Source organism: Ornithorhynchus anatinus, chromosome 9 (genome assembly GCF_004115215.2).
Source record: "Ornithorhynchus anatinus isolate Pmale09 chromosome 9, mOrnAna1.pri.v4, whole genome shotgun sequence".
Classification (NCBI taxonomy): domain Eukaryota; kingdom Metazoa; phylum Chordata; class Mammalia; order Monotremata; family Ornithorhynchidae; genus Ornithorhynchus; species Ornithorhynchus anatinus.
In genome coordinates this window covers 47,402,053-47,426,678 of record NC_041736.1, presented here as the reverse complement: position 1 = coordinate 47,426,678, position 24,626 = coordinate 47,402,053, and the positions used below count along the sequence as shown (strand labels likewise).

Sequence of the window (24,626 nt, the reverse complement as noted above, 5' to 3'; positions counted from 1 at the left end):
TCAATAAATGCGAACGAATGAATGAATGAATGAAATGACTTGCTCAAGGTCACACAGCAGACATGTGGCAGAGTCAGGATTAGACTCGAGGTCCTCCTGACTCCCAGGCCCATATTCTATCCATCAATCATATTTATTGAGCACTTTCTGTGTGCAGAGCACTGTACTAAGCCATTGGGTGAGTACAATATAACAGAGTTGGAAGACACATTCCCTGCACACAACAAGTTTACAGTTCCTTCAGAAAACTTTACGACCCTGTTATCTGAGCTAATCATGACTCAAGGTGGAAATTACAATGAAAGATTTCAATAAAAAGACAGAGGCACATCATCTTGCTTTCTTTTGCCTCAACCCGGATACTCTCAAAGCTTAAACGATACCTTCATCAGACTCCACCTCCTCTCCTGCAACCATTGACTTACTCTTAACCAGATGAACCCTGGTGTAATAGCTCCATGGCTAAGGGACTTTCAGAAATTCCTTTATATTTGAGGGCCAGCAGCATTGAGGAAGTGAAGGAAATTTTCTCTTCCTCAAACTGTCCCCATTCCCTAAGGTTCATTCGTTCATTCACTGAATCATATTTAATGAGCGCTAACGGTGTGCCGAGCACTGTGCTAAGCACTTTGGAAAGTACAATAGAACAGTTGATAGTGACATTCTCTGCCTATGACGAGTTCACAGAGTGGGGGAGACAGACATCAACACAAATAAATAAATTTACAGTTATGTACAAAAGTGCTTTGGGGATTGGAGGGGGTGGATACAGATATGTACATAAGCGCTTTGGGGTGGGGAGCGGGGAAGAGCTAAGGGAGCAAGTCAGGGACTCCCAATCCAGGTCCCCAGAAGAAGCAGTGTGGCTCAGTGGAAAGAGCACGGGCTTGGGAGTCAGGGGTCATGGGTTCGAATCCTAGCTCTGCCACTTGTCAGCTGTGTGACTGTGGGTAAGTCACTTCACTTCTCTGGACCTCAGTTCCCTCATCTATAAAATGGAGATGAAGACTATGAGTCCCACATGGGACAACCTGATGACCCTCTATCTCCCCCAGCGCTTAGAACAGCGCTCTGCACATAGTAAGCGCTTAACAAATACCAACATTATTATAATCCGTGTCTGGCTATCTCACTGGAGTAGAAGAGATTTGCTAAATCATTGTAATCCTAAACATCCCAAGAACAGCTGAACATGGGTGCAAAGGGCCACAGGATGGCAGTCATGTTACCCAGATTTTTATATTTATTAAAAAGTATTTTACAACTTTAAATTTAGGACAAAGTCCAACTTCGCTTACTTTTCGAGGAGAGTGTCCCCTCTTAACTGATCTGAAAATAACAGTAATAATTACAATATTTATCAAGTGCTTATTATGTGTCAAGCACTGTGGTAAGCCCTGAGTCTGATATATTTTTCTGTACAGGGCAGAGATCATGTCGGGGGCAAGGGCTGTATTTAACAACTATTTGGAATTCTCCCAGGTATTTAGTACTGTGCTCTGCACACCATAAATGCTTAAAAAAATACCATTATTTGGTTGAACGAATAGATTCAGGCTGCAGGGTTAATGTGGAAATACTCTTAACATCACTAGCCTGTACCGCATATTAGTTTTCACATGAGATCAGTAAGAGTAGATTTACGGTTGTTCGGCTGTTGAAATAAATTGTATCTTGAGATTTGTGGATGACCCCTTGCAAACCTTAGATTTCTGTGAAGGCACCTTTAAAAACACTTAAGCTTCTCTCCTTATAATGTTTACTTTCTCTCCATCCACGCTGAGTTTATACTTTGCCAAAATCTTTATGGTTCAACTGTATGAAATATAAACACCCCCAAGAGTTTTGTAAGATCAGACAGAAGGCAACTGACTATAAGCTCTAGATCATAAGCTTGTGTCTACCAACTCTGTTGTTTTATACTCTCGTAAGCGCTTAGAACAGTGCTGTTCACACAGTAAGTGCTCAATAATTACCATAAGTTGATTGAAACTGATATTACCTAGGATACTAGCTAGAATAGTAACTTGAGGTGCAAGGCTGCAGCCCCAAGAGAAACCTCAGCATCCAGTTTCTAAAGATGTTCTGTCCTTAGGGTTAGTTTTTTGTTCAAGGAAAAGTGCTTAGCCTGTGCTTAGAAACCATGAGCTCACCAAATATATTAATTACTTAACCTGCACTTCAACTGCATACATCATTGTAAAGCAGATAATGTAAAAGGCGAAATATCAATTCATTTGCTAATTGGGTCATAAACGGACCTACAGATTTGCCAATTGTAAAAGTCTGTATTTAAAAGCCTCATGTGGCTCTCTGTGGACTATTTTTTAAATTCTGACAAACACCGTCTGCTTACCAATGGTACAAGTGGTTGCATTTGCATCCCTTAAAAAAGTCTTTTTTAGTGGTAGAAAAGATCCAAAATTATTCCAGGATTAATATTTTTGAGACAAACTTTATTACTCCACTCTACAAATGCAGGTCTTTCTGGAATATATTTACAGAGCCTTTGCCATTATTCCAGCAAACAGGTCTCCAGCCTCATTAGGCAAATAACGTTAGACCCGTTCAAATTTGCGTTTGATCCCACCCATATTTAACAATACCTTTTCCAACCTCCTACTCCCTCAAACCAGAATAACATCAGGTGCTGCCCTTACAAGAGCCAGTCACTGAGATCTACTGTATCAACCTATTGTTTCAGAATGAGATGAAAAAAACCCTCATTTTTCTATGATTTTGTTACCACTGCAGGGCTAGTTGCGGGGGGTCATTTGATCCAAGCCTCAAGCTCAAGGGCCTTGTTATCATATGTACTTTTTTTAGTTTTTAATGTGCCCAGGGGCCTTGAAGTCTGGAAGTGGGCCCAGGCCTCTCTGAGCTTCTCCACTCAGCCAAAATAGAAAAAGCGAGAAGGTTCGATCCACAGCCAAAGTCAATGAAGGGAAAAAATATATTCGGATTGAATTTTTACCCACATTAAATTCCCAACTAAATCCCATTTATTAAGTTTCCTTCAGAATCTAATCAGCTTTTCTTTCCACTTTCAACACTGCATTCTGGTAAAGCAGGCTTCAGGAAAGCCACTCTTAGCGACTGAACAGATAATAATTATAATTACGATATTTGTTAAGCACTTGCTATGTGCCAGACACCATACGAAGCGCAGGGGCAGATGTAAGCAAATTAGGTTGGACACTGTCCCTGTTCCCCTTCGGGCTTACAGCCTTAATCCCCATTTTACAGTTGAGTTAGCTGAGGCACAGAGAAGTAACTTGCCCAAGGTCCACACCAGACAAGTAGCATAAGGACAACGCCAGGCTTCTTAACTTTATAAATGATTCTGAAATCCATTTTTACCAAATATATAAAATCATAATCATTTATATTGTTACTTTAAAAGAAATCGGGGGGGGGGGATTTAAAATTTGATTTCAGGTTAATACCACCTCCTTGCACTTTACTTATGTGAGCAAGTAGTAATAGAACCTGAAAACACGGCGTAAACATAATTGGTCTAAGATCTGTTCAGTGTTATTAATTTAACAAATATGTTTGCCTGAATTCTAAATAAAGCCAGTGTGCAGTAATCTAAACACCAAAGCCAGGCAGTCAGACCTATCCTAAATAGGCCAACTGGGTGTTAGAAGAAGCTGTATAATATAACACTTTTCAGAGCACTTATAGCAGTTCCTCCTAGGACTTCTATGGTTAATGAACTGTCAGTGTTTCCATTAGACACTCATTTGTCAGAAGTTTATAACTTGGCTGTAGAAATCCATTTCGTACTGCAACTTGTCACAAGATCCAAATCAAAAGTAATCTAGGCTTTCAGTGTCAAAAGAGAAGTCTGCAAGCTCTTAACCTGTTGCATCAAAATAAAGACATGTATGGACTTTAGATGAATCCGAACACTAGGCAAAGCAAGCTCCGTTATATCTGCTGGCCGGCAGCATGGGGGAAGAAATGAAAGAAGTTCTGTTCCTCAGACCGTTTCCCTTCTGGGGATTTGGGGGTTACCAGTCCAACCCTATCCCAGATGTCCAGAATCTATCATCTGGTTCTGAAAATCTCACTGGAACAGAACCAATCGGTGGTATTTTTGGAAAACTTATTGTGTGCAGAGCATCGTGCAAAGTGCTTGTGAGAGTAGTACAATTGAGTTGATAGACATGTTCTCTACCCACAGGGAGCTCACAGTCTTAAGGGAGCTATATTAAATCAACTGTAATCATTATAATACTTAGCATCCCCAGAATAACCATGAGTACAAAGAACTGCAGAGTGGAACTCATGATACATTGGTGTATCCAGATGTTTATATTTAATTATGTATATATATACATAATTAAATTTATATATATATATATACAGAGATAAATACATACTTAATACATACATATATATACATAAATACAGTTTATGTATGTGTATATATATATGGATATGTGTATATATATCTATACATAAACTGTATTTATGTAACACTATTATATTCAATATTAAATAATTTAATAGTAGCACCACCTCAAAAATAGTGTATATCCCTACTCTACAATATAGAACAGGGCCTTTGAATCTATATTTTAAAATGTAGTTAAACAAACAAGGTAATGAATAAACTAGAGCTTGCTCTCATGAAGTGTTTAGTTCCCCAGGCTCTGAATAGCATTCTGCCTTCCCTATGGATTAATGAAAGAGTTTTGTGATGAAAATGGCTTCTAAGATCCATTAAGATTGCACACCAAAAAGGCACATTTGGTTAGGAGAGCACTAACTACCACTACAATGGAGGCAGTTTAGGTTGTGAAGAGAGAATATATTTAAAAGGAGTCCTCTTTCCTACAAAAACTGGTTTGGGGAACAATCAAATTATTAGGTTCAAATTTAGATAAGATACCTGGGCAGCAAATCTTGACAAAAATGAAGCACCTATACATGTTCTTTGTGTAAGAAAAAAAGCCAAAATTAATAATAGTAATAATAATAATAATGTTGGTATTTGTTAAGCGCTTACTCTGTGCAGAGCACTGTTCTAAGCGCTGGGGTAGACACAGGGTAATCAGGTTGTCCCACGTGGGGCTCACAGTCTTAATCCCCATTTTCCAGATGAGGGAACTGAGGCACCGAGAAGTTAAGTGACTTGCCCAGAGTCACACAGCTGACAAGTGGCAGAGCCGGGATTCGAACCCATGACCTCTGACTCCCAAGCCCGGGCTCTTTCTACTGAGCCACACAGCTTCTCTAAACTATTCTAAACTATTCTAAAATTTTCTTGTATCGTACTCTTCCAAGCGCTTTCTACCACGTTCTGCAAATAGTAAGCACTCAATAAATAAAATTGATTCTAAAGTGCTCTGTAGAGGTTATCTACATTTATTCAGAAATCTAAGCATCAAGACTTTAGAACATTCCACATCTCTCCTTCAAATCATAGATACTAATTTTCTTTTGGTTACTTATTAGTCTCTACTGTTTATTTCCCAGAATGGGGGTTAGGGTGGAGAAAAGTGATGTCAGGAGGTCCTTCCAATCCTCTTTCCTTCCGTGTTGCATCCTTTCTTCGTTGCGTTTATAATAATCATCAAGAACATTTATTGAGCACTTACTAAGACTAGAGCAGTATAGGCTGTAGCAGTACATAAAGTAAAAAAAAATAATAATAATGACGGTATTAAAGTGCTTACTATGTGCCAATCACTGATCTAGCCCTGGGGTAGATACAAGGTAATCAGATTGCCCTATGTGGGGCTCACAGCCTTAAACCCCATTTTACAGATGAGATAACTGAGGCACAGAGAAGTTAAGTGACTTGCCCAAAGTCACACAGCAGCCGAGTGGCAAATCTGGGATTAGAACCCATGACCTCTGACTCCCAAACCCGTGCTCTTTCCACTAAGCCACGCTGCTTCTCTAAATAAGAGGCCTATTCTGTGGCGTCAAGGAACTTATGAAAAATACTGAGCCAGTAAGTCAGTTGATTATATTTATTGAGTGCCAACTATGTGCAGATCACTGTTCTAAATGCTTGGGAGGGTGCAATATAACAGAATTAGTAGACCTATTCCCTGCCCATAATGAGCTTAGAGTTTAGAGAGAGTTGCCATCTTTTAGAACCTAAGCTTCCCAATACCTCAGCCCCGTGTTTTTCCTGTTTCTGCCCCTCCAAGAGCAGGAGAGTAGAACTGTCCATCAGTGGCGCCACATGGTCACCGCTACTCCACGTAACTCCAAAAAACTTTAGAGAAAGTTCCTGGCACAAACCTTGGTACTGCAGTTCCCATTTTCTCTAAGCTGGTAATTACTATTCTTATCTCCCTGCCCAAACAAGGCAGCCTCTCTGTCTAACCATCTGTTTATTGCCACCCTTTATTGTACACCTACTTTAGAACAGTGCTTGTAGAAGGGATTTGGAAATCTAGACTGTAAATGTGTTGGCAGGAAATGTGTCTACCAAGCATTTAGTACAGTGCTCTCCATACCGAAAGTGCTCCATTGGTTGACAGAAAATACTGAAAGTAGTTTCTCCCCACAAGGAATTCATAATCTAGGGGGAGAGACAAATACTGAACAGCCAACAATGTAACATTCAAGACAACATGCCAGTATAAGCCTATTCACAGTCTAAGTAGGAGGGAGAACAGGAGAACTGGGGCACAGAGAAGTTAATGATTTGCCCAAGCTCACACAGCAAGCATTTGGCAGAGCTGAGGTTAGAACTCAGGTCCTCTGACTCCTAGACCAGGATTCTTTCCACCAGGCCACACTGCTTCTCTTGATGGCTGAAGACTCAGACTCTGCACCCAGGAGAAAAACCTCTCTGTGCCTCAGTTTCCTCATCTGTAAATTGGGGGGAGAAGGGGCTTGAATACTCCTTCCCCCTTCTTCTTAGACTGTGAGCCGTGTGGGAGACTGGGATTGTGTCCAACCTGTTTATCTTCTATCCACCACTGTGCTCAGGAAGTGTTTGAGACATAGGTTTTGACGAGCAGGAGGTCGTGTCTCAAAGTCATTTGCAGACCAGCCTGAGCTGCCGCCTCTGAGACTGTGTTGTGCAGGGATTTTATACATGACCTACTGTCGCCAGAAGAATGTGAGTAGCAACATTGAGAAGCAGAGTGGCTTAGTGGAGAGAGAGCGGGCTTGGGAGTCAGAAGTCTTGGGTTCTAATCCTGGCTCCGCCACTTATCAGCTGTGTGACTTTGGGCAAATCACTTATCTTCTCTGGGCCTCAGTTCCCTCATCTGTAAAATGGGGATTAAGACTGTGAGCCCCACGTGGGACAACCTTATCACCTTGTATCGTCCCCAGCGTTTAGAACAGTGCTCTGCACATAGTAAGCGCTTAACAAATACCAACATTATTATTATTACATAGTAAGCACTTAAAAGATACCATTATTATGTAGATTGCAAAGCCACTTTTAGGAATTCCTCTCTTACTGGGATGCATTACTGCCTTAGGCAGGGCATGACTCTGAAAGGACCTGAGTGTAATATACTTACAACGGAAGGGGAAGGAGACCGAGATTATATATTTTTTGTGTGTGCTTTTCTGGGGTCACGTGGGTCATTATTTGTGTCTGTGATTGTCTCTGACATTGTGCTATAGTGTCTGTTACCTCAGTTAGTGACTTGTTGCCCCGCAATCCTGAATGGAATGCTCTCTGTGGTGATTATTCAATGCCTGAGTCCTGTAAAATATACAAACACAAACACAGCAGCTCAAAGGCATGGTATTTGTCTTATGCTGTGGAGGCATTTCCGACCCATAGCGATTTCACATTGACACATCTATCCCGGAACGCCTGCTCTCCATCTGCAATCGTCCTAGTAGTGGATCCATACAGTTTGCTGAGTAAAAATGCGGAGGTGGTTTACTATCGCCTCCTTCAGCGTAGTGAATTTGACTCTCCGCCGTCGACTCTCTCCTGTGCTGCTGCTGCCCAGCACGGGTGAGTTTTGACTTGTAGCAGATTGCCTTCCACTCGCTAGCCACTGCCCAAGCATAGAAATTAAGAACTTAGAACTTCCTGACTGATTCTCTATGTTGGTTCACTAGTGGTTTGAACCCATTTATGATTAAACTTAGGCCCCAAAGATGTCCAGGAAACGGTAATTTAGCTTTACAGGTTGAAACAGTATGTAAGGAGGCACCCTGCTCTATCTAATACCTAGATATCCCATCCTTGAGATTGGAATCTCCTCAAGGTGAATACTTGGGTAATAATAGTAATAATAATGTTGGTATTTGTTTAGCGCTTACTACGTGCAGAGCACTGTTCTAAACGCTGGGGTAAATACAGGGTAATCAGGTTGTCCCACGTGAGGCTCACAGTTAATCCCCATTTTACAGATGAGGTAATTGAGGCACAGAGAAGTGAAGTGACCTGCCCACAGTCACACAGCTGACAAGTGGCAGAGCGGGATTCGAACCCATGAGCTCTGGCTCCCAAGCCCGATCTCTTGCCACTGAGGCATGCTGCTTCCCCTACTGAGTATGAGTAGGACTGCTACAGTTATACTTGAAATTGAATAAATTGTTGGAATTTTTAGATGCAAAAATTATTGATAGGAAGCTTTTCCTCACAGTTTGGCAAAATTCAATCACTGCAAATGTACTGCTGGCAGTCATCGCTAAGGAACCATTTAATTCTGTTAAGTATGAAAGCAAATTATTATATCTTCCAATGATGTCTAGAAGCCTATTAAAAATGTTTGTCTTTGAAAGGAAAACCTCATCTATACTTCTTAAACCACAAAGAGCAGTAGCATTTAAACCTACAACATAAACAAAAACTTCATTTGAAAAATCTGTCTTATTATAATGTATCTAGTAATTGTACTTAGTTTGCATTTTAATATATGGAAATAACACCCTGAAGATAGCAAACAGCATCATTAAGAGAAGCATATGCATTGAGTGTGGGTTTTTAAAATTTTAATGACATTTTCCCTGGTTTTGGTAGAAACACCTGGATGCATATCAGATAGTGATTATTTAAAACCACTATTGCTTTTCCTTTAAACAATTTAACATTACTGATTCAAGGTAAAATTCACCCTAGTGGAAACATTTGTAACAAATCCAACCTCCTCGAGCTGAGTGTATAACAAAGGATGTTTACGCTACCCACTCTCTATCACTTATGCTGTTTTGTCTTACTGGAAAAGTAGCCTTAATGCAAATAAGCTTTTCGTGAAGGATTATTTCCCAAAAAAGCAATAGTTTATAAAGGAGATACTTTTCTGGGATCACAGACATCTTACCCAAAATTTTACTTCAAATTAAAAATTTTCTATTTAATCAGAAAATGTGTGAGGAAAAGAACAATCTAAATGTTATAATTCAAAATATATTTTTCAATGTTTCATAGAAATAATCCATCAAAAGTTTCACTTGATCTAAAGTGAAAAATGAATAGACATCGAAACAAAAGTTGATACGAAATTTTGAAGGGGCCAAATAATTTATTTCAAGACCCAAATCAGTCGTTAAAGGAACTCACCCCTGAACCTTGATAAGGTCTACATATATTTAAACATGAAGCTTTGAAGGAGTAATGAGGAGCAGAGAGACTAATGTCATCATCGAAGGCCTTTGCAGATACCAGACAATCGGGTGCCTGTGACGTCACGAGCTACACCAAGTACACAGCCTTAAGTAATGATGTCACTCACAAAATTTTATCAAGTCTGCCAAAGGCCACAAACCTAGAGTTTTTGTTTGGGAGGCCGCTGATAACCTCCATCCCACCCTCACCACTTCCTCCAGAGCCTACTTCCTCCAGAACCGTTAGGCCCCTTCCCCGGTCTCAATGAGCCAAGGGACATAACCACTGAACCACAGAAGCTATATCCAGGGCTTGGGAGTCAGAGGTCGTGGGTTCTTATCCCACCTCTGCCACTTAGCTGTGTGATTTGGGGCCATTCACTCAACTTCTCTGTGCCTCAGTTACCTCAGCTGTAAAATGGAGATTAAGACTGTGAGCCCCACGAGGGACAACCTGATGACCTTGTTTCTACCCTAGCGCTTAAAACAGTGCTTGGCACATAGTAAGCTCTCAACAAATGCCATCATCATCATCATCCAGCAGGAGTTAAAGCCCCCCAAAATCAGACTACTCAGAATGAATCCAAATTAGTGGGCAATATTTTAGAAGAAATAGATAGTGTAGCTAGCAAAACTACCAGGAAAGATAATTCCTGAAAAATGGCATTGTGCAATTTCAGGATTCTTGGTGCCAATCTGTACTATTGGGTCAGGAGCGCGTCCTGAGGGCTCTGTGCTCACCAATTGACCCTATTACCAGTGTGACTGGACTCTGGAACTGCTACCTTATACTCATCCAAGGCTGGCATTGGAGATTGGAGCCAAGATTGGGGGAGAGCTGAAGGAAAGGAAGATCAGCCAAGCAGTCATGAAGACCAACTGGGTTTTCATTGGCTGCCCACCTCCATCACTGCTTATGTTTCCTGGAGAAGGATTTATCTAGTCCAGAGTCAGGGGGGAAACTAACATTTGTAACTTCCTTTACAGTAATTATCCAGAGAAATTTTGAGTGGGCAGCTCAACTTCTCTAAAAGAGATGTAATGCACGGAGACCTTGGGGATATGAATTAACTATCGATCAGTTACTGAGGGATTAATTAATTATAAAAATATTATTCCACGTGAAACGATTTGTATTCTAAACAATTCAGAGGGTTTTAATTTGGCTTTAGGAACTTGGTTGTTTGTAGATTATTTCTGGGAGTGTTCTGGTTACTTTATGTAGAGCCGTGAAAATGACCAGTGGCCCAGAGCTTAAAAAAAAAAGTTGGATTGGAAATTTGCCCTGGTTGACCCTTCTGTCTCAGTTCTGTTGTTTCCTATGAGGTGCTTTGTACTGGAATTTTCATGTATTTGCTGTAGGTAAAGTCCTTGTGTGTCTTTAGCCAAGTGATTTGAGGGACAGTCTAAAAGCTTGCGGATGAATAATTAATGATGTTGAGAGGGGCCACTGTACATTTTGTGGTTCAAGTGGTATTTTGGCCAGGAAATTATTTTTGAAACTATTGAAGAAATTGCTTTAGAGGTTTGCCAAAAGATTCAAATGGGAGCGTGTTTTATCATAGTTCAAGTGGGGCTATTTCAAAAACTGAAACAATTGTAGTGTGGCCTAGAGGATAGAGCACAGGGCTGGGATTCAGAAGGCCCTGGGTTCTAATCCCAGCTTTGCCACTGTTTACTGTGTGATTTCTGGTAGAGAAGCAGCGTGGCTCAGTGGAAAGAGCACGGGCTTTGGAGTCAGAGTTCATGGGTTCGAATGCCGGCTCGGCCACTTGTCTGCTGTGTGACTTTGGGCAAGTCACTTAACTTCTCTGTGCCTCAGTTCCCTCATCTGTAAAATGGGGATTAAGACTGTGAGCCCCACGTGGGACAACCTGATTCCCCTGTGTCTACCCCAGCGCTTAGAACAGTGCTCGGCACATAGTAAGCGCTTAACAAATACCAACATTATTACATTATTAAGACACCTAACTTCTTTTTGCCTTGGTTATCTCATCTCTAAAATGGGGATTAAGACTGTGAGCCCCACGAGGAACATGGACTGTATCCAACTTGATTAGCTTGTTTCTACCCCAGCACCTAAAGTGCCCGACACACAGTAAGCACATACCATTTTTAAAAAGTGGTCTAAAGGGCATATGTGGGAAAGAGTTTTAACTTTTTTGGATGAATGAATATATATTGCCAGAAAAATATTACTCAGGGCTAAAAGATAAGTACAACACAATCATTATTTTAAACTGTAGCTCTTTTGAAGAAAGATAAAAAATGGTGTAGGAAAACTTCTGAAGTAGAAAATCTTTCCAACTTTTCTTAAAAATCTTATTGAGATAGAATGTCTTCAAGATGTCCTGGAGAGTTGATTTTTCACCTAGTCGACAGGTCCTTGCCGACATCTTTTATTCTCTGCATACAGCATTTTCAACCCAGAATGTATTCCCTTCCCTTACATCTCTGTTGTTGTGTACTCACAGCTGGCCAGCTGGCTGGGAACTCCTCAGTAGAGATGTATCGCCAAGTGCTCTTGTCAGGTTGCCGTTGCGTAGAGCTGGACTGTTGGAAAGGGCGAACGGCAGAAGAGGAGCCAGTTATCACGCATGGATTCACCATGACAACGGAAATCTCCTTTAAGGTATAATGAATCAAGCAAATTAATATGTCAGGATACCTTAATGTGGTTTAGGCATCTCTGCAGGAAGAAAAGGCTCGAAATCAAGAAGTGTTAGAGATGATGCCGTTGGTAAGCGTAATTATCTGGGTCGCACATTTCCCTCTGCAATATGCAAAACTGTTTAACAGTCAAAATGTTGCTTTCTTACTCGACCCATTTTACTTTTTAGTCATTCATTTGTATTTACTGAGTGCTTACTGCATGCAGAGCACTATAGAAAGCACTTGGGAGAATACAATAACAGAATTGGTAGACACATTCTCTGCCCTTAAAGAGCTACAGTCTGGAGGAGGACCTTACCATCTATAGGACTATTCCATGTTTAAGTAAACAATAAGGTTTCTTAGCAGTCATTTGTAATTCAGTTTTGGGATATATTTACCGTTCATCCTAGGGAACTTTGCAACATTCATTGCCTAGTGGATAGAGCACGGGCCTTTAGTCAGAAGGACCTGGGTTCTAATAGAGCTCCACCACTTATCTGCTGTGTGACCTTAGACAAGTCACTTAACTTCTCTGTGCCTCAGTTACCTCATCTGTAAAATGGGGATTAACTGTGAGCCTCACGTGGGACAACCTGATTACCCTGTATCTATCCCAGCGCTTAGAACAGTGCTCGGCACATAGTAAGCGCTTAACAAATAGCAACACTAATATGAGGACTCTGTGGGACCGTGTCCAACCTGATTATCTTGTATCTACTCCAGCACTTAGAACAGTGCCTGACATATAGTAAGTGCTTAACAAGAGCTGTTTTTATTATTTAGAAGACTTCGGGGAAGATTGACATCATTATGAAATATGACTTGAAAACGTCCCTGAATTCCACAAAGTGGAAATCTTGGCCATATTTGACTAACCTCATGTGACTTCTCCTGCAGTACAGCAGAACGTTGTTTTAATAGCCTTTTATTTAAGCTTTATCATCCTACCTTTTCCCCTTGTTTCATATCCTGTAATCCTTGTAATCATACCAAAGGTCATTGTGTTTTCATAGCAACTGGTAGAAGGTGAACACCAATGAATATAGTGGTTCTATTCAATTCAATTGTTTTTATTGAGCATTTACTGTGTGCAATGCACTTGACTAAGCACTTGGGAAAGTCCAATATAAAAATATAACAGATTCATTCCCAGCCCACAGTGAGCTTACAATCTAGAGGTGATTCGATTTATGGTATTTAAGTACTTACTGTGTGTCAAAAGCTGTTCTGAGCACTTGGGTAGATAAAGATTAATTGAGTTGGACACAGTCCCTGCCCTACATGGGACTCACAGTCTACGTAGGTGGGAGAATAGGTATTTAATAGCTATTTTCCAGTTGAGGAAACTGAGGCAAAGAGAAGTTAAGTGACCTGACCGAGGTCACACATCAAGCAATGGGCAGAGCTGGGATTCAAACCCAGGTCCTCTGAATCCTAGGCCCATTCTCTTTCCACTAGGCCGTGGTGCTTCTCATTTAGAAATAGGTAATGTTATACTGGATGACAAAGAACTGAATCGGGAATCAATAGGTTTGCATGGTATTCCCAGCTCATATGAATTTGGAGCAAGTTATGTCTCCAATAATCTCTGGGAGAGAACTATAAAGAGTGAATAATAATGATTGTATTTGTTAAGCACTTACTATGTGCCAAGCACTGTTCTAAGCGCTGGGGGAGATACGGGGTAATCAGGTTGTCCCACATGGGGCTCTCACACTTTTAATCCCCATTTTACAGATGAGGGAACTGAGGAACAGGTAAACTTTAGCCTGAAAATGAAAAATATGAACTAGGGCATTTTTGAAAATGTTATATTACTTGAAAGAAATGCCAATAATTTCATCAAATTATTCCTTCACCACACACAAAACATGTATTCCTAACATTACCTGCTGTTATAAAGATTGAAATATTGCAAGGAGCTTTTTAGTAGAGATTTTGGTAACTGACAAATGCTTAATGGATTATTGCATCTAGTTTTAGAAGTCATCCATATAATCTCTTTTGACTTTGAGGCAATTCCTAGTATCAGCCAAGAGGCTATAAATCCATGGGTTAATCAGTAACCATGGCTTGTCTAAAAAAAGCGATTAGAATAACAATAATAATAATAATGTTGGTATTTGTTAAGCACCTACCATGTGCAGATGCTGGGGAATCAGGTTGTCCCATGTGAGGCTCACAGTTAATCCCCATTTTACAGATGAGGTAACCGAGGCACAGAGAACTGAAGTGACTTGCCCACAGTCACACAGCTGCCAAGTGGCAGAGCCGGGAGTCGAACTCATGACCTCTGACTCCGAAGCCCGAGCTCTTTCCACTGTCAAGTAATGCATGGTTATTTTAATCATGCAGAATAATTCATTAAAGTCATTGCTTTAGGCGTGGACTCCTCTGTAAGGTTACACTTCTATATTTAAGTGTGTGGTTCAGTCAAACATTGATAAAACACTTAGGAAGTGAGAAGACACTGTAGGCAAATAGTAGCATTTTGAAGAGATTATGTGGTTACAAAGCAAATACAATTGAATTAAAAGCTTCTAGCAAAACACCTTTTACCTGTGTGCTGATCTAACTGAAATTGCCAGCTAAGTATGGAATATTTTGGGCTCTCGATTTGGCTTGTAAAACAAGAAGGCTTTTACCATTTTAGTTTCTATTTGCTGAATATGATGATTAAACAATACTGATAAGAAGTCACTTCGAAGACCTTAATGAACCTGATTTCTTCCTTCTAACTTCCTTTCACCCCATTATGGGAAACCACCTTAAAGGATGCTACAAAGATCCACACAAATAAGTAATTAATGAATAATGTGACCAAGTGTATTGCCTTTGGCGGACCCATCATGCCTTGGCTCCTTTGAGATCAGCCTCAGCAGCAGGTGAGCATATCAGCTGCTGCCTCCCTGGAGTTCCTGCTGCTGTAGTTTCAGACATCCACTTTTTCTGTCACTCCAGGCAAGAGCAGTGGGAAGTCTGATGAATCAAGCTGCTTTGCGTACCCGCTGCTCTTTCTAATCTCTTGCCAGTTCTAGTTGGCTCCACCTCAAGTAGGTCCCTGTGGTAGCCTAGGTTTTTCTCCCCTTGAGTTTATGTGTGCGTCTGTATGACTTGATAACTGATGCATTCCCCCATCCCCCATAACCATCAACGATTACTCATTCTACTTGACGTTAAGCGGAAACTCCAGACTATTGGCTTAAAGACACTCAGTCATCTCTTTTCCTCCTGTTTATCCACTCTCTTCTCATACTCCACCCCAGCGCATACTCTTCGTTCCTCTCAAGCTAATTCATTCATTGTGCCTTGTTCTCATCATCCCTGCCTGCCTGGGACTCCTCCTCCTTTTATACCTGCCAAGACACAATGCTCCCCCATCTTTAAATCCCTGATGAAATCCCATCTCCCCAAAATCTTCTCCCATTAAATTTCTCTTCTTCCAGATTATTTTCCCCTAATTGCCATTTCAGCGCTTCTGTGCCATTTATGCCCTGGTCTATTCACAACTGACCCTTAGTCAGTTCTCTACAACTCGTTTTTATGTTATTTGTTAAGCACTTATTGTTGTGCCCGGAACTGTTCTAAATGCTGGGGTAGTTACAGGCTAATCAATTTGAACACAGTCCGTGTCCCATTTGGGATTCACAATCTTAATTCCCCTTTTACAGATGAGGTAACTCAGGTACAGAGAAGTGAAGTGACTTGCTCAACGGACAAGTGGCAAGCTCAGGATTAGAACCCAGGTCGCCCTGAATCCCAGGCCCCTGCTCTATACACCAGGCCATGCTGCTTCTCTGCTACCAAAGACTTTAAAGCATTTAATCATTTTACCCCCTCCTACCTTATCTCCCTGATTTCCTACTTTAATCCCAGCCCAAACACTTGCTTCTCTAATGCCAATTACTCACTGTATCTTGACCTTGTCTATCTCACTGATGTCACCTCACCCACATCCTGCCTCTGTCCCACAGCTCCCTCCCTCTTCATATCTAACAGATGTTCATTCTCCCCAAATTCAAACCCTTATTAAAAATGCATCTCCTCTAACAGGACTATCCTGACTAAGCCCTCACTTCCTTTTCTCCCGCTCCCTTCTGCGACACCTTTGCACTAAGATTCGCACCCTTTATTCTCCCCTCCCTGAGCCCCACAGCACTTACCTACATATCCCTAATTCAGTTTATATTAATGTCTGTCTCCTCATCTAGATCGTAAGCTCTTTTGGGGCGGCGAACTTGTCCTCCGATTATTATAATATACTCTCCCAAGTGCTTAGGACAGTACTCTGCACAGTAAATGTTCAATAAATATGATTGATTATTTAAACATAATACTCATCTTTATGTCCAGTTTTCTCTCTCTTCTTTCACTAGTAATGATTCTGTGTCTCTTTCCCCTGCTAGATTCTAAGCTTCTTGAGGACAGGCCTCAAGATCTTCTACCATAACTGTATCCCATCCCAAGCACTCAGTATAGTGCTCTTCACCCAAACACTCAGTAGTTATGGATAAAAATGTAGGTAACAAAACTGTAGAACGTTGATGAGTCAGGAGCACATTAAAGGCATACTCAGAGAATAATAATAAAACGAATGACTCTTTTCTTCCAAATATGTAGGACAGCAAAACATACAGAAACACATTGCAAACAATGGACTTCTCATGTTAGTGTTCTGATTTTTAGGAAGTGATAGAAGCCATTGCTGAATGTGCATTTAAGACATCACCTTACCCGATTCTTCTCTCTTTTGAAAACCACGTGGATTCGTAAGTAGTTAAACTGTTCATTAATGCAGTCTCTTTCCATTCATTGTTTAATCTTAACTCTTTGGCCTCTGGTTATTGGAAAAACTTTTTGGCACTATTACTGCCTTGTTTCAACCATATAATCAACTGAGTTCCATATTTTCATTTCCACATGTAGAATTTGCATGTTTCATTATAGAGTATTGGAATAATTTTCTGTGAACACATTTAAATCCATTTTCAATATTGGATTTTCAATATAATTGTGTGCTTTTTAAAATTCTGTGAAAACTATAAACTTGTAAATGTTCTCATATTTTTTGCAGGCTAAATTTCTTTTTAAAAGCCAAATACCCAGACATGCACAATTTAACCACTCCTAGCCCTATTCATATCTTTTTCTCTCCTGTGACTATTTTTAAATGTTGGTTGGTTTTTTTTACCAAATCATGAGTTCCTAAATGGTCTGCTTTTTTAGTGTCTCATCACTTTAGAAGAGGTACTGGGAGACATAGTATGTCTTGGTAGAGAAGCAGCGTGGCTCAGTGGAAAGAGCATGGGCTTTGGAGTCAGAGGTCATGAGTTCAAATCCCAGCTCTGCCACTTGTCAGCTTTGTGACTGTGGGCAAGTCACTTAACTTCTCTGGGCCTCAGTTACCTCATCTGTAAAATGGGGATTAAGATCGTGAGCCCCATGTGGGACAGCCTGATTCCCCCGGGTCTCCCCCAGCGCTTAGAACAGTGCTCTGCACATAGTAAGCGCTTAACAAATACCAACATTATTATTATTATTATCATTATTATTATTATTAGTGGACTTCTGTGGTAGATCTGTCACAATTGGCACTGCCCAAGACTAGGACCAGTTGGGATCAGTAGGGCAGGAGCCCAGCCAAAAGCCAGGGCAGTAGGAGGGGGATGGATATGGAAACAGACTGAGGGGTTAGCTGCCAAAAGCTTATTGCCAAAAAGCTTTCCACTTCTGACTGTAATTCTTTCATTTACCCCTTTAGTTTTTCTCCCATTATACTTTCATAACTGGACTAGGTGACCCTACCTCTGAGACAGTGAGCCCCATGTGGAACAGCGACTCATTCCAATCTGATTCTCTTATACCTACCATATCACTTGGCACAAAGTCAGCACTTAAATACCATTCTTAGTCTTGTTGATTGGTGTTATTTTTATAGGATCACTCCTTAAAGTTTAGAGATACAAAACTGCCTAAATACTGGTTGATAAGCTGCCTGGCAATTACAGTAGATAATAGGCAGAACAAAAAATATCATTATCATATGACTGTAGATGACAACTTTGAATGTAGGGGCAAAAGGGGAGGCTGGTATTGTGGAAGGGATGACTGAAAAGAGAAGCATGCTCAGATTATTTCAGTATCTTTGAGGAGTCAGGCAAAATGTAACCCCTTTGTTCCTCCTATTTTGGTGCTACCGTTATCTCAAAGTTACTTGAGGTCTGGTATATTAAAAATGTAAGTGTCAAGATTATCCAAATGTAACACAAAGAAAATTGGATACCCCCAAGACGTCAACATTTTACTATTTATGGTCACATAGCCTGGGATCCTCGACCACCAAATGCGTTACATTTGTTTCAGTGATAATCAGGCCGAGATTCACGTTTCTGGATTAAAATTGTTTCAGCCTCCATAATAAAAGTAAACGTGAGCAGTGCCAAAATAATGGCATTTTAATTGATCCTTAATGCCATTTGACTGTTTGGAAACTCAGATGATAAACTAAATCACAGCTGTACTCAGTGTGTTTGGTTGGGAGGGTCAGGGTGGGGGAGAGTGGGGGGGAATTGGGGCACATGATATTTTCATCTTTGTAGGTTAAAGGCAGTAGAGTGCAGTTGTATCTCGGGGTATTGAGATAATCTGATGTCACTGAAATAACAGAGAAAGTTACTCAGGAGCAAGACTCAGCTGTATTAGTCATGTTAAGAGGCCAATTCTTTGGCCTTGACTCCCAATGTCAGTTCCACTAGCAAGATCATATGGTCAACAGTGTTTTTCGGCCAAGGGGACAACCCCAGTTTCCTCATTTCATAGCTAATTTTCTTAGATATCTCTAGCCCATTGTTTGGATTTTAAAGAAAAGACTCAGCAGAGGCAGGGAGTTGATCATTACTCCCCGATACCACAAATATTCTTCAGGTTGGGAAAGAGACCTACTGGACACAGAGAAAAATTCAGTGCCAGGAAAGGGACCTACTGGACACAGAGAAAAGTTCAATGCCATAGGCCAAGACATCACAGTGGATTATGCTCTGGAACATTCTGTCTGTCAGAGGATGGTGTTCTTTCCTAACTGCCCTAGAAACCAGATGTTAAGTGAGCAATCTATCACGAGGGGGTGATATTCTTTATAGTCCAATGCTTTGTTTGAGGCATTTGTTGGCTGAGAGTGCCTCTGGCCCATCTGCTGCCTAAGAGACCATCAGTTTGATGCTGAGGGAGCATCTTGCTGTACCCTCAAGGACTCCTGTCCACACTAGAACACCTCAGAGCACATCAAGGAGACATGGCATGTACCAGGCCTGGACCCCTTAATGGCTTGCAGCCTAAAATGCGATCCATCTCCATGGTAGCTGAGTGTTTTCTCAACACGCAGGTTTTTTGAACGCTAATTGCAATTTAATGCCTTTTAGTCCTGGAGTTGTAACCCGCACTTGAAGCAGCTCTTTCCTCCCGACCTTGACCGTTCAATCTGCCTCTCCTCTCTGAGTCAGTTCCCCGGGTGGTGGTTGTTTGTGCCTGTGGTGACTAATCTGGCTGCCAGAGTGCCATTGTAGATATTCTATTTGCCAGGGGCACCTGCCTCTTGCTCACTTCTTAATTGCTATTTAAATGACTATGGCCAGGCACTTTTTCAATCTCAGGCCAAGGAAAAGCCATCCATTCTTCTTCTATTTCTGCCAGCTGCTCTGGACTGTTCGTTCTGGCTGATAGATAGCCAGGACCTATGCTGGCTTTGGGGCATCCAGGAAGCTTACAAAATATGTCCTTAGTCTAATCTACCACACACTGTGAGTCAAAACTTTGTTCCCAATATGGGGATGAAGCAGAGTATCTGTGTGCTCCTACTACTCAGTAAGTGGTGGTCGGGGATGTGACCCATTAGTGGAAGAAAGCATTAGGCAAGGAATGATTCCGTATCCTTATTACCATCTAAACACTACATAGATAGCAAGGAAAGAATGTAATAATAATAATTATGATAATGAAGTGCTTACTCTGTGCCAAACTCTTCTCTAAGTGCTGGGGTAAATAGAAGTTAGGTTGGACACAGTCCCTGTCCCAAACGAGGCACATACTCTTAATCCCCATTTTACAGATGAGGTGACAGAAGCCCAGAGAAGTTAAGTGACTTGCCCAAAGTCACACAGCAAAGTGGCAGAGCCAGGATTAGAGCCTAGGTTTTTATGCCTCCCAGGCCCATGCCCTGTCCACTAAGCCACGCTGCTTCTCATACCAACATCCCTCCAGCTACAATTGAATCCCATTTCCTTGTACCTGTCGTAGTGGCCTCGTAGAAGAAGCAATGGGCCTGAGAGTCTGGAGTCTTGGGTTCTAGTCCTGGCAATGCCAGTTGCCTGCTGGGGGACCTTGACCGTTAAACTTCTCTGGGTCCCAGTTTCCTCATCTGTAAAAGGGGGCTAAAATATCTAATTTTGGATACCTACATGGGACAAGGATTGGGTCCAGTTTGATTTTTATTGTATCTATCCCAATCCTTAGAACAAAGCTTGGCACATGTAAGGACTTAAATTCTACTATAACAACTGTTTAATAATAATGATTATCATTAATAACAATACCATGACAATGTTTGAATTCTTTGGTTATACAAGATTGAGCTGAAAGGGCTGTTTAAATACAGTAGGGGAGTTGCATGGATTGCAGTTTTGCAAGTAAAAAATGGAAGTATTTTTACTTGCAGCTGCAAGTTTTAAAAGCCATATTCCAGAGGGCAGCATCATCCCCTGTGCTTCCGCAACTTGTGTAAAAGAATTCCTGATGAGGTTGATGGTTTGTCATTCAAGAGTTTGGTGGGTGGAAAAAGAGAGTGCAGAGATCAGTTGAGTTTCCAATCAATCGGTGGTACTTATTGAGCACCAACTGTATGCAGAGCACAGTACCAAGTGCTTGGGAGAGTACAGCCGAATAGGTATGACATGATCCCTCCCCAGAAGGAGCTTACTGACCAGAAGGGAGGCGGATATTAAAACAAATTGCAGGTGGATATCAATAAGTGATTTGGGACTGTGAATGAAGGGCAGCTTTGGAGAGACAGGGCTTCCCAGTGAGGGTACATTATCATATGGGAGTGGAGTGAAGTTCTAAGTGCCTAAGGAATACAGACCAAGTGCATAAGTGATGCAAAAGGGAGGGTGAATAGTGTTAGAGAGGGCTTAGTCAAGCAGTTTTATTTATTGAGCACCTAGTTTGTGCAGAGCAATGTACTAAGTGCATGGGAGAGGACAATATGACAATAAACAGACACATTCCCTGACCACAAAGAGATTTCAGGTTAGAGATGAGCTTACAGTCTAGTCAGGAAAGGGTCTTGGAGGAGGGATAATTTTAGTAGGATTTTGAAGATAGAGAGAGTGGTTGTCTGAGTTATGAGGCAGGAAGGCATTAGCAGGTATCCCCAGCAGGATCAACTAAGAAGCAGAGCTAAATGTCATAGAGCAAATCTACCATGACAGCAAGATGGTCTGCTAACTCTTCAGCATTTTATCTGAATTCACTGCAGCGTTTTGATGATTTGTGGCTTCGACTATAGTCCCTCTCATTTCTTTGCCTCCCTTATATAATCCTTTTTCCTCTCTCCAACACTTCAGAAGAAATGTGACAGCACATTGAGAATTTTGCAAAGGAAAATAGTAAAATGTCAACCAGGACAAGTAAGGAATGGTGTTGTGGTGGGAGTTGTTACAAATCTGAAGTATTTTCAGAATCATGTGGAAAAAAAAATGGATAAATAGTAAACCTTTAATATTCTCCCTGTCATTACCGGAAGGTTTTTGGCCACATTTTTAGGTTTCCGTAGATGTTTGACCTCTGGGCACACGATCCTCTTCATTGAAAAGGAGTTCAAGGTTTGGTTTTTCCCTGAGGACCAGAGGGCAGGAAAAACTGACCCAGTAAATAAAATGATCCTCACAGTAGAGAGAAGTAGCTCCTTTTATAAGGGTGAATATTTAGGTGATTGTCCCAGGAGGTAACCAATACAAATTGAATTGGAGAGGAAAGTGCACTTCTTTTTGAACCAATTTTGCTGCCTCAGGTCTTGAGTGGAAGAGAAGAATGTTTATGGGCCCAGCTCCATTCCTCCAATATACAAGGACCCTCACCTATATCCTTGCAGGCTGGGGAAGGAGCTAGTAAAGCAATGATGGGGGCGATGTAAAGGATGAGATGGGGTAGGTACGTTTCCAGCAATTCTGTCATCAGCACAAACTGTCATTGCTCTGCTCCTGCAAGACACCTTCCGTAAATTTGGAGTGAAGCACACTCAGCTACTGCCCAGGAAACACAAGTTCAGTTGAAATAAGGTGCTCTGGAGTGGGCAGAGGGAGCAGTTCCCCTTCTGCAAGTCCAAGACTGTGGCATTCTAAGTTACCCCCGGACGGCATCAGAATAATTGGACGAATTATTTGAATCGTTATCTCTGCATTTGTCAAGCATTCCAAAGTGCTTCTACATTTTTGAAATTCTCATCCTAAATGCATCTTCTGAATGTACTTTAAAAGTTAAAAAACATAGCCCCTGCCCTCAAGGATTTTAAAATCAAATCAGGGATATTCATTTTTAATAGCATTCGGAGTTGAGCATCACATACGGCCTGCAGAGTTGTGAAAATGAAGACTTGGCTAAAAGAGTAAAATATCTCCAAAACTTCTGAAAGATTAAAACATTTAATTAAGACAATTGGGAAGCAAATCGAGATGACCGTGGTACAATTTTTCTCTCACATTTGTATTTAACTTGATATCCTTGTAAGTACATGAGATCTTTCTATCCTGTCTGGCAGAAATGAGTGGATTATTTTTATGAACGACAGAAATCTGTATTATACAATTCCGAGTGTAATTTGCATTCCATAAGAGATGTCTGAAAATAGCCGAATGAATCTAGATCATTGAAAACGATCCAGGATGATAGGATGAGGAAATGATCGCTTCATTTAGTTGAAGGATACGAGATTTGGCGATGCTGCCGGCACATTCAGTCCAGAATTTGAATAAACCTCATTTGATTCTGTTCTCTCCCTCCCCCAGCCCTAAACAGCAAGCCAAGATGGCAGAATATTGCCGACTAATATTTGGTGACGCGCTGCTCATGGAACCACTGGAAAAATACCCAGTAAGGCACTTGAAAACTTATGCAACCAAAGTGTATGAAAATGTTTTTTCTGTGTTTCAGGTCTTTGTGTTATTCCCAGTTTATATTTAGCGTCATATAAAATTGATAGGCTCGGTTCTCCTCCGCCTACCTGGGGGGAAGTAGCAACATGGACCTCCTGTTAGACAGAGTTTCCCACTGTGTCCCTCCTAGCCTCTTCCCCTCTCTCCAACATGACCCAGAGGGCATTGGCTGTCTGCTCAGCTTCGGAGAGAGGGGTCTTCCCAGCGAGAGTATCTCATAATGCGGGACCCGACTGTGCAGTTGACTGAATCAGTTTCCCTTTCCTGCAGGTTGCTCCCTGATCACCCCTGCTTGGCCTCTTGTCATGCCATTTTAATTTCCTCGGTAATGGAAGCATGCTTTGGCCTGTCTATTTTGAGCTGCCCCTGTCTCTCAGCCCTCCCCCACAACTCACCCTCAGCAGGGACAGAGAGTGGGGGGCACTGGGATAAGTATAAACAATTGACTATCTGTTTCCTATGCTAGATTATAAGCTTCTTGAGGCCAGGAACCATGTCTACTTACTCCATTGTACTCTCCCAAGTGCTTAACAGCGTGTCTGCTTGTACCTAATATTCCTCTGAGATGCAGTGGTTCTTTTTACTAGACATTTCATTAGCCATTGCCACAAGAAAAACAATATTACAGTCAATTCTTGTTTTAGCAAGTAACAGCTTCTCACTTTAAAAAGTGCGTTTGTCTGCATGCTTCTTTCTTTTTACGTTTTCAGTTTGGTAAACACGCAGCCCCTGAATTTGTTAAAGCAAGTACTCTAGCCTGAACCTTCCTCTTGCACAATGTCTCAGAAGCCATTTAATCCCTATCCCTGTGGGAGCCAAATGACCCTTCGGCAGTAACCTTGTAGGTCCAACGGTTGAGATGGAGAAGGAGCCGAGGCAGCAGAATGACAGCAGGGAACCAGTAGGGAGAGCGGGGGAAAGATGAGGCAGGAACCAATCAATTGATCATATTTCTTCAGTGCTTACTATGTGCAGAGCACTGTACTAAGCACTTGGGAGAGTAAACTATTACAGTATAACAGAGCTGATTGACATGGTCTCTGCCCACAGTGAGTTAGTGAGATCTGGCTATTCAAGAAGCAGAACTCTGACATCCTCTCCTCCTTTGCAGTCTTTCCCCCTTTTTTCCCCCATTTCTCTCCACTTGCCCCACCACCCTAAGCCATTTCAATTGCCAGCCTTTCTTTCGTCCCCTCCAGGAAGCAGCAGGAAGGA

At 41.4% G+C, this 24,626-nt stretch overlaps 1 protein-coding gene across 3 annotated transcripts in view; it reads left to right on the top strand.

Moving 5' to 3' along the window:
• The window catches only part of PLCB1 (phospholipase C beta 1), a 457,205-nt gene that overhangs the window by 323,714 nt on the left and 108,865 nt on the right, over positions 1–24,626 (top strand). For all 3 annotated transcript variants that reach the window (XM_029071936.2, XM_029071938.2, XM_029071937.2), the window contains 3 exons: positions 12,027–12,184; positions 16,894–16,976; positions 23,265–23,349. In XM_029071936.2, the coding sequence (XP_028927769.1) occupies positions 12,027–12,184; positions 16,894–16,976; positions 23,265–23,349 (326 nt within the window). The remainder of the gene's footprint in view (positions 1–12,026; positions 12,185–16,893; positions 16,977–23,264; positions 23,350–24,626) is intronic.